The 13088-nt window shown below is 35.7% G+C and overlaps 1 protein-coding gene across 2 annotated transcripts in view; it reads right to left on the bottom strand.

Moving 5' to 3' along the window:
• LOC116245523 (polynucleotide 3'-phosphatase ZDP) overlaps window positions 1-12559 on the bottom strand; it is a 32951-nt gene extending 20392 nt beyond the window's left edge. The window contains exons 1-8 of one of the 2 annotated variants that reach the window (XM_031617025.2): window positions 11999-12559; window positions 11840-11899; window positions 11129-11209; window positions 8498-8569; window positions 8361-8417; window positions 5541-5617; window positions 294-375; window positions 88-204 (exon numbers count right to left, since the gene is read on the bottom strand). In XM_031617025.2, coding sequence (XP_031472885.1) covers window positions 88-204; window positions 294-375; window positions 5541-5617; window positions 8361-8417; window positions 8498-8569; window positions 11129-11209; window positions 11840-11899; window positions 11999-12310 — 858 coding nt within the window. In that variant the 5' untranslated portion in view covers window positions 12311-12559. The remainder of the gene's footprint in view (window positions 1-87; window positions 205-293; window positions 376-5540; window positions 5618-8360; window positions 8418-8497; window positions 8570-11128; window positions 11210-11839; window positions 11900-11998) is intronic. The other variant, XM_031617024.2, reaches the window with a different exon arrangement.
• Between the last annotated feature and the right edge of the window lie 529 nt (window positions 12560-13088).

Below are 13088 nucleotides of genomic sequence, written 5' to 3'. Positions count from 1 at the left end.
CATAACATATGACTTTCAACCGGATTCTGTAACAATAAACAGTAAGAAAAGAGACTACAAAAATCAAACGTAGTATTTAAGAGCAACCTGAATTGGAACTTTGACAAGCTTAATAAAGCTATTCAGTCTGCCAATTTTTGAGTCAATTGCTTTTTGTCTTTCCTTCTTCCATCGTTCTATGTTAGACTCATTAGTGAAAATTACCTGAGGAAACATTAACGTGTCACAATTTTACAAACAAATCCAACCATTTCAAAAATAGAACAAATGTCAAAGACAGAATTGTATCAAACCAGCTTATATCCATCATTATATAATTTTTGTAGCTTATCTGGTATTGATGGATACAGGAGAGACCATGCATCTGGACCAACCCTACAGTAAAATATAAAAAGGACAAAGGGTTGACAAAAAATTTCATAAAATTTCATCGTAAATCTCAAAGAATCAAAGTTCAAATAGCAAATAAATTTCAACTTGATGGTTTCATATGCATCAACCACTTGGACAAACATAAATTTGCAGCAATAACCATCAAGAAAACCAAGCATGATGTTTGACATGCCAGTGGTGGCTTGAACATGACAAAGTGAAGGGAGAAATGGAAAAAATGATTAGAGCAGGAAAACATGAGAAAATACACTCTAAAAATATAACTGTCAGAAATCGTAGAAACAAAAGTAAATGCATGATCTGAAATCGAAAATGTGCCCTTTCCATGTTGCTGTCATCAGTTTCAAGAATTATTACATGCCATGCTGGTAGCATTCGAGTAAAAAGGATATATACTGTAAATAGATGAAATCACAAGGCTTAGTGTTTATGCTGAATAAGTTTCAATTGGTTTATGAGTGAATGGCTCGCCTTAACAGGAACCTCCCTCAATCGAAATATTATTGCTCACATATATCAATTTTGAAGGTAGCCGTTTCTCATGGAGGCAATGGATAAAGATGTCACGGCACTAGGTACAGCTTCAAAGGCCTTTTTGTAATCAAATCCCATCCCATTAAGATGATCAAAATCTATGCCATACTTCATTCCCCTGACCTACTATTGTTAAGGCATTAGATCTCATGTTTTTTTAAGGATCTTCAAACCATTGTCACATATATCGTTCTTGGTTTTTAACAGCGAGATTTTTCTCCGGTATTTTCAGTATTTTTTTTGGGAGAAAATCTCAAAAAAAACTCGGAAAACTTTGAAAGAATAAAAAGATTATGTATAAATGAAATAAATCAGAAACTAATAGGAAAACATAAATAAAACTAAATAAACTAAAAGTGACAAAAAGAAAGTATTAATCAATGTTGTGCGTATCGTACGATACGTATCGTACTATTTTGAAAATACGGTACGATACACTCCCCGTATCGTAAATAGGGGGTGGATCATTCCTGTATCGCACGTATCGTGCGATACAGGGCCCGTCTCGTACGATACGGGGTGATACACCCCGTATCGTATGAGACGGATTGATTTCGCAGAAACCCGCCCGAGACCTACTTATTCGACTTCTTTTTGAAAAACACCCTCCGTTCTTCATTTCTCACGCTCGGATACTGCCGTCAAGGAGGGTGATCGTCCATTTTCACCATCAAAAAGTTGATTTTCACCATGAAATCGAAGATTAAGGGGTCGATTTGTGCGTAGGTGGTTGATTTTCGTTGGGAGGAAAGGGGTTTTCTTCATTTCTTCTTCGTAAGGTATGAAATCTCATGTTTTTACCATATATTCATAATTTTTTACCGTACAATCATAGATTGAAAGATTTTGAATGTTTTTCATTAAGTTTACCATAGGATTTCGTTTTTTTTTAAGATATGGATCATACATGGCAATGATGCAAAAGGGTGAAGGAGAATAACCGCTTGAAACTCAAATGTAGCTTTTGTGGGAATACATTTTCAGGAGGTTGGTAGAATGAAACACCATTTGACAGGGACCTCCAAAGATGTGTCTCCTTGTGTTGGAGAACCAAACAAACCTTTGCCTCCATTTGTGCGTCAGCAATGTTTAGATATGCTTCATGTTTTACGTCAAAAGAGGATACAAAAAGAAATTGAAGAAGCAGATGTAGGCTATAATGAGCCTTTGGAAGATGAAGAAGAAGAGGAAGAACCTTATGAATGTGATGATGAAGATGATAGCAGTCTAAGAACAGATTTGGAGACCTCAAGAAGTAGAGATCGTAGAGGAAGAGGGATCATGTATGAAAGAGGTCGATCTGGCATAACAGGAAGGAAGAGAAGAGGCACAACAGATATTAGGGTCAGGCGTGGTATGCGACCACTTAGTGGTAGAGTTCCTACTGGTAGGTCTAGTGTTAGTAATAGCCCAGGTGGTCAGCCGCAGATTTGTGCTGCTATGACATCTAAAGATATGCTATATCATGCACAAAAGAAGGTAGGGAAATGGTTTTATAATGCATGTATTCCATTTAATGCAGCTAATTCTTTTCAATTCCAAGCCATGGCAGATGCAATTGCTTCTATAGGCCTCGGATTCAAAATGCCTTCATATCATCAGTTGAGGGGCAAAATTCTTCAGGATACAGTAAAAGAAGTGTCTGAACATTGCGATGAGTTGAAATTATGTTGGAAGGAAACAGGTTGCTCCATTATGTTAGATGGATGGACTGATACAAGGTCAAGAAAACTTGTAAATTTTTTTGTTTATTACCCTAAAGGTACAATGTTCTTAAAATCTCTTGACTTGTCTGATGTTCCTAAGACTGCTGAGATTTTGTTCAATGTTTTTGATAATGTCGTACAAGAAGTTTGACCTGCAAACATTGTACAGTTTATTACAGATAATGCAAATTATAAAGCTGCAGGAGATTTGTTATTTCAAAAGTATAGAACAATTTTTTGGAGTCCATGTGCCACTCATTGTGTTAATCTAATGCTTCAAAATTTTAATGAGATGCATGATATGAAATCAGCCATTGACCAATGTCAAGAGGTAACAAAATTTATCTATAATCATGCATATGTATTGAGTTTGATGAGAAAGTTTACAAAAAGAGTTGAATTAATACAACCTGCACAAACTAGATTTGCCACAAATGTATTGACTGTGCAGAGTGTGGTGAAACAAAGAACTCCTTTGAGGTAGATGTTTGCTAGTGAAGAATGAGCTACATATCCACATGCTCATAAAAGAAATGCTTCTTTAGTTGTGGATATTGTATTCAATAATGAATTTTGGGAATCATGTGTGAAGCTATTGAAGGCTTGTGTTCCATTAATTAAAGTTCTCAGGTTAGCTGACAGCGAGGATAAACCTTCCATAGGGTACTTATATGAAGCTATGGATAAAACAAAAGAGGCAATTCGAGACAATTTAAAAGGAAAGAAAAAGTTATATATGCCCATATAGAAGATTATAGATAAAAGGTGAACTGGACAACTTCATCAACCTCTTCATGCAGCAGCTTACTATCTAAATCCTGCAATTAGATTTTCTCCTACATTTAAGAAGGACAGAGAAGTCTTAGGTGGTTTGTTGGATTGTATTAACGTGTTAGTGGCAAATTCTAGAGAACAAGATGTTGTGCACAATGAGTTGGATCTATATGATACTTGTTTTCAGAACATGGGACAACCTGTCGCCATTCGAGCCAGGACAACCATACATCCAAGTAAATACATAGAAATTTTTAATTTACTTTGCATTTGTTACATTTGATTCTTTTAAAACTTTCACATTGATTTGTTATATTTTATTTTAGATTTGTGGTGGACTAGGTATGGGTTTGATTATCCAAACCTAGCACGTTTTTCAATCAAAGTCCTCAGCCAGACATGCAGTGCTAATGGATGCGAAAGGAACTGGAGTGTGTTCCAACATATCCATAGCATGGTACTTTCATTATTCCAGTTGTTTATTTATTGAAAAGCAAATGTTTGACATTGTTATTTTAGCATCCCCCTTGGGTCTCGGCTTGGATGTAAAAAATTGTTCAAGTTATTAGTTATGCAAAAGTCATGTTCTTCCTTTTAGTTTAATCGATCAAATAGCTTCAAAGACTTGTTTGTTCAGACATATAGAAACCTGCCCCTATATGGTCTTCTTCTGAAATTTGACATTATGTAATCCTTATTGACAACTATTTAATTATACCTTAATATACGTTATTAAATACAAATATGAATATTTGGCTTATTACAAGATTTAGATGCCCTTGCCAAGAATTGTATTTCCTCAAACATTGTGCATGTCAAGTGTGATACTGGTGGTGAGTATTTCTTGAACAACTCTATTGACTTTCTTTTAGATGATAGAATAATCATAGAATATCTTACCGACATCATCAAAATGGTGTAGCTAAACAACAACATTGAGACATTGTTGATAGCAACATTTTCATTAGAATCATGATACTATTATGCGTATTACAAGTTGGCTCCCCATGACTATTTCAGCAAACAAGTTTCCTTATTTTATTCTTTTTGGGCAGTGTTCTAGTTATAATCTATGACACACGGACACAGCTAAACTGCTCACGTACCCGTGTCGATGTGGACACGCGGATCCGAACACGGGACACGGCTAGGACACGCCAAAAAATAAAAGCTATTAATTTAATGTTTTTTTTTTCATTTTATCATTTTTTTGTGATGCATCCAATTATTTCCATGAACAATCCTTTCAAATACTCAGCACTTTTGTGATAAAACAAACTTTCTTACGAGATTATAAGAGTGAACTATTAATTTAATGTTTTTTTTTCATTTTATCATTTTTGAGAATATAAAATTTACCGTGTTCGCGTGTCCAAAAATTTTGAAAATTGCCGTGTCCCCGTACCCGTATCGTACCCGCACCCATGTGACATAGGTTATAATTATTTTTGTGTATTTAGATATGTTTGCTACTTACATGTTAATAGCTTTTCAGAAATAAATTCAGTACTAAGCTTCCAAATGCATATTATTACAAAGGATATAGGTGTTGTGACCCTGTCAGCAAGCGCATCAAAATCTTTAAGAATGTTACCATTGATGAGATGAATTTTAAACATGAGTTTTCACGTCAAGGAAACTAGGCTTCCAACTTCTTAGGATTATGATCCATGGGTAAGCACAAAGTTCTCTGCAAGAGGAAATGGTAAACATGGAAAACAGCAACTAGTGAGTGATGTTCTCTCACTCTCCTAATTTCATTAAAAAACAAATTAGGGTTAATTAACCCCTATTAAGTGACGATACACCACACATAAGAGATGGATGGATTGGGTTTGGACGGACCCATGGCCCGTCCAGATACAAACTCGTGAACCCTTCCCCTTAAGTTGGGCATACAGGTCAAACATGCTCAATCCCTCTGTTTTTGACGAGTTTTACATGTTAAATGAAATCCGTGTGTTTCTGTTCTCTTCCTCGGTATCCATATTTCTACACACAGAATAAAAGAGCTTCATCTACAAATGTATGCGATATCGGGAAAAAGTATTCCTGCCCATGGCTCATTGCTTCTATGACAAAGAAAAAATAGGTTTTGCATACTACTGAATTTTAAGAGGAAGAAAAGCTTACCTTCTGACTGATGTTTTTGCTAGACATCCATCAAAATCAAATGCTGCAATTTTATTTGAGTCACGAAGCCCATCATCCTTCATTAATGTGTCCAGAGATTAGACATATAAAGGCTAATCATAGGTAGCAAAAGGAGTACATTACTCCTGGATGACCTTCATAGTATCTAAATGTCCAATTGTCAAATTGTTTTCCAAAGTAGCATTGAACATCAATTAAAAAATACCCATATATAATCTAAAGATATAAGCAAATTATTTGATCACTATATTTTACTTCATATGCATCTCTAAGGGAGTTGATGAATAGTGAAGAAACATAAACACATGATGTGAGATTACGAGAAATAGAGCTTGTGCTTTATTTATAAACATCTTCTAGATCCTACTGATTATGCAAAATAGATAGCTACAACTTCACAAAACAGAGAAAACATAAAATAAACTTAGCACCTAATGAAGAATATGTGGAAGAGGAAGAAAAAGGTCAAGTGAGAAAAGCCCAGTAAGGGTAAAAAAAAGTAATGGAACAAACATATAATGTTGAAGTATAATGTGGTACAAAATCATGTAATAACCTATGTTGTAACATGGACACTTCAAACTGAGCAATGCACCTATGTCAACACGACCCAAAATGGGCACCGGTACCAGTACAGATGCAGGTCTAGACATGGACCTCTGACAGAGATATGTGTAGTCAATGCACCTGAGGCCGTGTCTATCCTTTCTTGGTCTCAGTCAAAATTGGCCAAGTCTAAATTGGTTCCAAAATTGGGGCTTTTTTGTTTTCTGTTGTTCCCCTATAAAGGCGAGAGAAAGGGTCAATACTTCAACACTTCCTCATTTTTCTGAAGCTTCAAACCCTTGACCCTCAAACCCACCATCTCCAGCTAAGCTACCGATCTCCAGCAATAGATATGTCTCTCTCTCTCTCTCTCTCTCTCTCTCTCTCTCTCTCTCTCCCTTTCTCCTTTCCTTTTTGCCTCTCTTTTTCTCTATAACTCCGCCTCTCTCTCTCCCCCCCCCTCTTTCTCTATGTCTTCGTCTCTCTTTCTCTATGACACATTGCTATGGATATGGGTGCCAGTACAGGTGCTGGTATAGGTACAAGTGCAGAGTACTATTAAAAACTTGGGTATGAGGACACGGCCATGCATATATATATATAAATATATATATATATATATATATATATATATATATATATATATATATTAAGATTAAGCAGACAAGCTAAAAAAAGCACATAAATTGATTGTTTACATTTATAAAATATATATTATTGAACAAATAAATACTAAAATAGATCAAAAACATATAATAGATACAAAAAAATATACAAAAAATCACAAAAGTTAAGTCTGTAATGTCAAAGCGGTGTCCCGTACCAGCACCAATGTCTTGATGCGTTGACACAGATACCACTAACTTCTAAAAATGTCCATGTTACATAGCTCTTTCTCAGTTTCTTTCATAGTTCCGTAGTTTCACTAATCTTTTAGTCTATATTTTGTCTGAAGAGGACTGTAAAAACCATGTGTTTTGTATTCATGTGTGTGTGTATAAGTCTGATATCTGCGCACATGGATATGATCATGTAACCTGTGTGCAACTGCATCAGTATTCAGTACAAATAAGGTCCAGATTACATTTTTTTTCTTTTTTTTGATCAGCTGAATATGTAATCTTGAAGTCTGCTAGTGTTTTTATCATATGAATATGATCTGATTTGGCACTTACAATCTTACTCTTTAAGTCTGTTCATGGCTTGCTTTTATCAGATTTTGTTTATGACTTTATGTTTGTCTGTTAACATGAAACTAAAGTCGAAAAAATCGGGAAAATCACGTTAAAATAGTGATAAATTATTTTTTTTAACATTTTTTCAAATATCATGTACTTTTCATGTTTTTTCTTTTTTTTGGAAATGTTTACATACCAACCATGTCTCCATACCTAAAGCTTAAGTGCTCAGCACCCATATCCGTACCCATGTGACATAGTGAAGGAGTTAAGCTACCGGTTAGGGTTTAGTAGGAGCAGCTGGGCTTTCTCTCCCTCTCTTCTTTATTGCATCCAATTTTCTGTAAACCATCAATCTCTCCTCTTTATTACATAATTAATCTTCATTACTACATGCACCTTTCCGCACTCTTCTTTATTATGTTTAATTTTCAGGTTACACCTCCCTCTCTTATTTAATAGATTTAAAAGATAGCAACTCATGGTTTGGCTGAACACTTAAAAAAAAAACCAAACATCCAGTAAAAAAGAGCAAAAAATGTGTTTTTTATTTTATGGTGTCTTTTTCAAAAAGACTCGTTTTATTGACGTTTTATACGGCTTAGTTATATTTAACGTATTTATCGTGTTTTTTTTCAAATAACATGCGATATTTGTGGCAGTGGTTTTAACTGTTTTTTAGTAGTTTTTTAAGACTGATGGCTCTCTGTGGTGTGATTGACTGTGAAGTCTGAGATTATTGTTTGAAAACTGGCCATTTAAATTTCCATGCAATTGTTTGCACTCTGATTCACACTTGTTTTGCTATTCAGGAAACATGCAAAATAGTTCCAAACAGCACCATATTTGGACTCAGATGGCCACCAATACTAAATCCAAATGTAAATCACTGGAGAAACAGAGGAGCATTCATGGTGGTTGTTAATTGCAGACCAGTGGCTCAGACAATAGTAGAGAAGACCCATAATTCTCAAAAAAAATTAAACTGCATACACAGAGATGCTTCTTGTGTCAATATCATCCCTTTGATGGCAATCAGATTCCTAAATAAGAACTGAAGATGATAGACACTCACATCTGCAAGAAAAATGACGGTCTGAAATGCCTTCCATTTGGGTAAAAGATTAGATTCCTGAATTCCACAAGAAATGTACATATCACAAAAATATAAACTGAACATGCACAGCATCTGGAATAAAAAGGACACGAAACCTTGTACTTATCCTTGATATCAGAAGCAGACACTACCATCTGCACCTCTGTTTCTTTGCTGAAGCTAGATATCTGGCAATCATAACCATAATCAAATTCCACTGACTTAAGGGAAAGAGTTATCTGGTGGTACAGAACATTATAAGTTATAAAGCAAGGAGCCAAAGTAAAAGAACATGATTGCTCCATTGAATTTCACAGGAGCAGATTATTAGAAGTCATTGGTCCGGATCTGGATCCAATTGGATCTTCATATATATTATGTATAAAGCAAGGAGCCATAACTTTGATTGCAAGTTGTCGTTTTTCTTATAACGTAAGGGCATCATTGTCGCTCATATTGTCACTATATATATATATATATATATAATGAGAGAGAGAGAGAGCTTAATGTTGTTGCAAGTATAAGTTAAGGTACAGCGATGCGAGTATGGGCATGGCAATTTTGGAAAATATGGGTACGAGGATATGGGAAAGTATGTATACTTTTAAAAACAAAACTTATGTTTAATATTGCATTTAAAAAATATATATATATTTGTTGAATGGTTTGCATGCTTTAAATGTTTAAGCTTGTTTTCGTAATATGAGTACGTAATTTGTCCCACTACCCACATCATTGTGTTACGGAGGCCTTATCCTCATATCCATGTGACTTAGGTTTTATGCTTATTTCTTTCTTCTTCCTTCCTCTCCCTTGCACTAGATGAATCTGGTGTAAACAACAGAAAATCTAACATCATACCAGAGCAGCTTAATATGAAGGCCCTTAGGTTGTAAACAAAATTACAGCTTGCAAATTACACCTGTGGATTGACACACAGTATATATGACTGATCTGATCTCATTTGATACAGACCCAGATTAATGACTTCTAATACAGATTATCGCTTCCAAGATAAATGCAAGTTTCATACTTGTCTTTTTGTATTCCAGTGTAGCATCATACATAACCTCATAAACAAATACAAACTTGTTTTCTTGGTTTTGCGAAAAAAAAAGGGAAAAAGAAAAAGATTCGAGTAACTGAACCTGAAATAACCAATATGTATACCATAAAACTCTAGCTAAACTTTTAATGAATGAAACATCACTTATATGCATACAAATCACCTAATTTAGCAGTTCTAGGGCATGTACTAAGTACTAACTGATTCTTACCACGCCGATTTAGTGGCTTGAAGAGCTTCATTTTGAATCTTTGATTGAATGGTGCACTCATTGATGAACATTTGAAAAACTAAACAAACGAAAAGGGAGATTTTTCATGAACAGCAAAAGACATGATTGCACACTTAGCAGGTTGAATTTGTGGTTGACACAAATTGGACAGGACAAAGTTCAAAACAAACCAAAGCATCCCTTGCTGCAAGTTTGTGCATATTCTGGTTGGGCATGGGACTTGGGAGAGCTCAAAAGTTTAACCAATGAAGCGCCAAGGATAATGGAAGAGAGAAGAAAAGGCAAAAGTTATTGATTTCAACTGTTGCAGAATTCTCTTCCAACCAAAAAAGAAATACTTGGAGGCAAAGGATGGACAATAGAGAAAAGAACTGTTTACAAATTTCTCTTCCAACCAAGGGAACAAATTATTGGCAGAAAGTCATTGTTTTTTAATACCTTAATTTTCGATATGTTTCCCCGTTGTATACATCTCTTGCAAAATCTCATGCTTTGATTTGCCTCAAGTAAGAGGGAGCGAGTAAACCTAGAGAAGAACAAGCTAATCCATGGAACACAGTAAAATATGGTAAACCTAGCATCCCAACTGCACTAGATATAACAATTGACAAGAAGGGGAACAAGGGATAGCAGTGCAGTTTTACTTTCTTCCAGAAAAGATGGACTCATTTGCATTTGCAATTTCAACAGTCTCACGTTAGCTACTCAGTCATTATTTTAGAATAAAAATTGACATTGAAAAAAGAAAAAAAGCAATAAGTACCACATATGAATGTGATCAGAAGACCGATTTGTAGAACTTACATTCGTAAGCAGAATTCTTACTGCTTGTGGACCAATACCAGAATTAGTTGCTTCTTCACCATGGGAGAATTAAAATTGCAAAAAGAATAAATATAAATATTGTCACAAATATCATTTTCAGATATTAAACAGCAAGGTTTTTCTCAGGTACAATGTAGCACAGTTGTTTTCCTCTGGACAAACTTGGCAAATTTAAGAAGGTTAGAAAAGTAAAGATCCTAAATAACATGTGAAAAATGAGAAAAAAAATCTGGTAACTAAAAAAATGTAAAAATTGTGAAAAAACCACAAAAATGCAAAAATTTGAAAAAAAAAAGTGAACAAAACGCGAAAAGAAACTTTAAAAAAGCATGGTTCTTTGCTCTTTTTTCATTGTGGCATTTTTTTAAAAAAATTGTTTTTCCCGCTTTTTCGACTGACCTGTTTTTAACATTTTTTTAATGTTTTTTTAAATAAAACATGTTTTATATGACACTGATATAAATATTGTAATCAATTAATATAATTAGCGAATAGCAACCAGCCATGAGACAAACTTTGCATGCAAGATGGAGGTTGTTTGAGGATATAGTAGGAAAATTAACTATGGAGTAACCATTAAAGAGGAGAAAACCACAAGAAGCACCGAGTTAAACAAATATCCACCTTCAGTTTCTTTGAATTCCCCTGCTCTTGACAGTCAACTCCAGAATAAAAATTATTGCTTTTCTCGGCAATGTGAATACTCTGAGATGGAAAGCAAGGAGGTATTTCAGCGGCATCAAAAAGCTGATAACTTCAAAATCCCAAAAGGTTATTATAGGCGTTGCTGCAAACTATACAATTCCTACATAATAGTAAAATTTCCTATACTGATGAAAATATATGTCGGCGTAACATACTATGATCACAATCGGATCATGCATATAACGTCAATATTTAGAAAAAAAAAATGCATTCTAAAAATCACAAGAAAAACGTGACCAAGCCTAGGAGATACCAACTGAACTTTTACAGGAACATATGATACAACGGAAAACATGTGATTGAGGAAAAGAAGGAAAAGCAATAACCACAAAATCCCAAATTCGAGTACCGGAACTTGCACACCGTAGTGGCACATTCTACACCCAGAGAGTAGAGATTCATGTCCTCATTTGGATATTTATTTTGACTTTAAATTTGAAACTCCATAAAAATCAAGTTCCAGCCGAACACTTCAAATCGTAAACGTGGGATTTGAATAAGAAATCCATCCAACCGTCTTCAGGATACAACTAAGGAACAAACACTGTCATGCATCCATGACCTCCACCTTAAACACTCGTTTCTCACCGGGAAAAGTTGAAAGAACCTAAACAATTTGGCAACACTTACAGTCACTTCCGTTTCCGTACCACCAGCAAACGATTTTACCAGGGCCTCCTGATCGAGTTTCTGCACACAAAAAAATAAAAGATACAGTAGAAAAAACAAAGGGACCATCAGCCATCATCAACGTCTAAAGATACTAATCCAAGTAGAACCGTCCCGAACCTTAAGAGACACGAATCCCCCGATCTTCTCCGCCGTGGTTGTCAGTCCGGACGGGAAGCACTGGAAATGGTGCCATTTCGTGACATCGAATCCTCTGGTATCTCTCGAAACGACCCCTAACCTCAACTCATCCTTCGATATAGAGACGCCGCATTTCTTACACGACGAACGCGCCGACTTGGCGTACTCTGCTACTATTTTCGACGCCATGGACGAAGGCCTTCGATTCCGGGGGCGATAACAGAGGAAGGAAAAGCTCGGAAGAAGAAGACAACGGTCCGACCTCTGCGAGTGGAAAGGCGCCCCGAGCATCGACCTCAATCTCAACCGCTGTGCTAGCGAAAACGAAAAGTCATTCCCTCCGGCCAAGTTGTGTCCCGCGTTTGATTAAATCGTTCGCGGCGTCGACTATGGGGCCCATAAAATCTATCTTCTCTTCCCATTTTGTGTGTAGATTTAAAAAAAAAAATCTTGGACTTCCACTATGGTTGAGCTTGCATTTTGCAACACAAAAAATTGTAACTGATGGTCTACCAGCCTCTCTCCGACCTTTGCAGGCATTTCCCTTCCACATAGAGGAGGGGTTCACTTCAACCAATTTAACAATCTACCTTTCTACCTTGATGAAAAATCTGCCAACTACGTTTGGCAAACGGTCGGCTTCGACCTGCATTGATAAACATCTACTCATCTCCATATTCGTCAAGCACAATGACAATAAATCATGAAGAAGAAAACAATAGTATTAAAGGAAGTTATATTGAAGAAATGAATAAAGAAACTAAACAATAAGAGTCACCTACAAAGTTGTTGGGCTTTTAGCCTTTTCTTCAAATCGTGTGCATTATATTTACAATGGCACGCTGTTATTGCAGACTCTGGAACTTCATTTTGAAGGTTTGGTACTCGAAGAAATTATATGAACATTTTCACCTGGGAACAAGTTCGCTTGATTATAGACATGACAAGAAAATGCTATAGCAACAGTTTGGAACCCGTCCAATTATTTTTGCATTAATCTTGGTCGGCAACTGGTTGGACATGCAAGTTGATCACTTCTTAAATCGCACATTTGCAATCAAATCATACA

Source organism: Nymphaea colorata, chromosome 1, assembly GCF_008831285.2.
Source record: "Nymphaea colorata isolate Beijing-Zhang1983 chromosome 1, ASM883128v2, whole genome shotgun sequence".
In the NCBI taxonomy this organism is placed as follows: Eukaryota; Viridiplantae; Streptophyta; class Magnoliopsida; order Nymphaeales; family Nymphaeaceae; genus Nymphaea; species Nymphaea colorata.
Note: the sequence above shows the minus strand (reverse complement) of the source record. Positions and strands in the feature narration are given on the sequence as shown.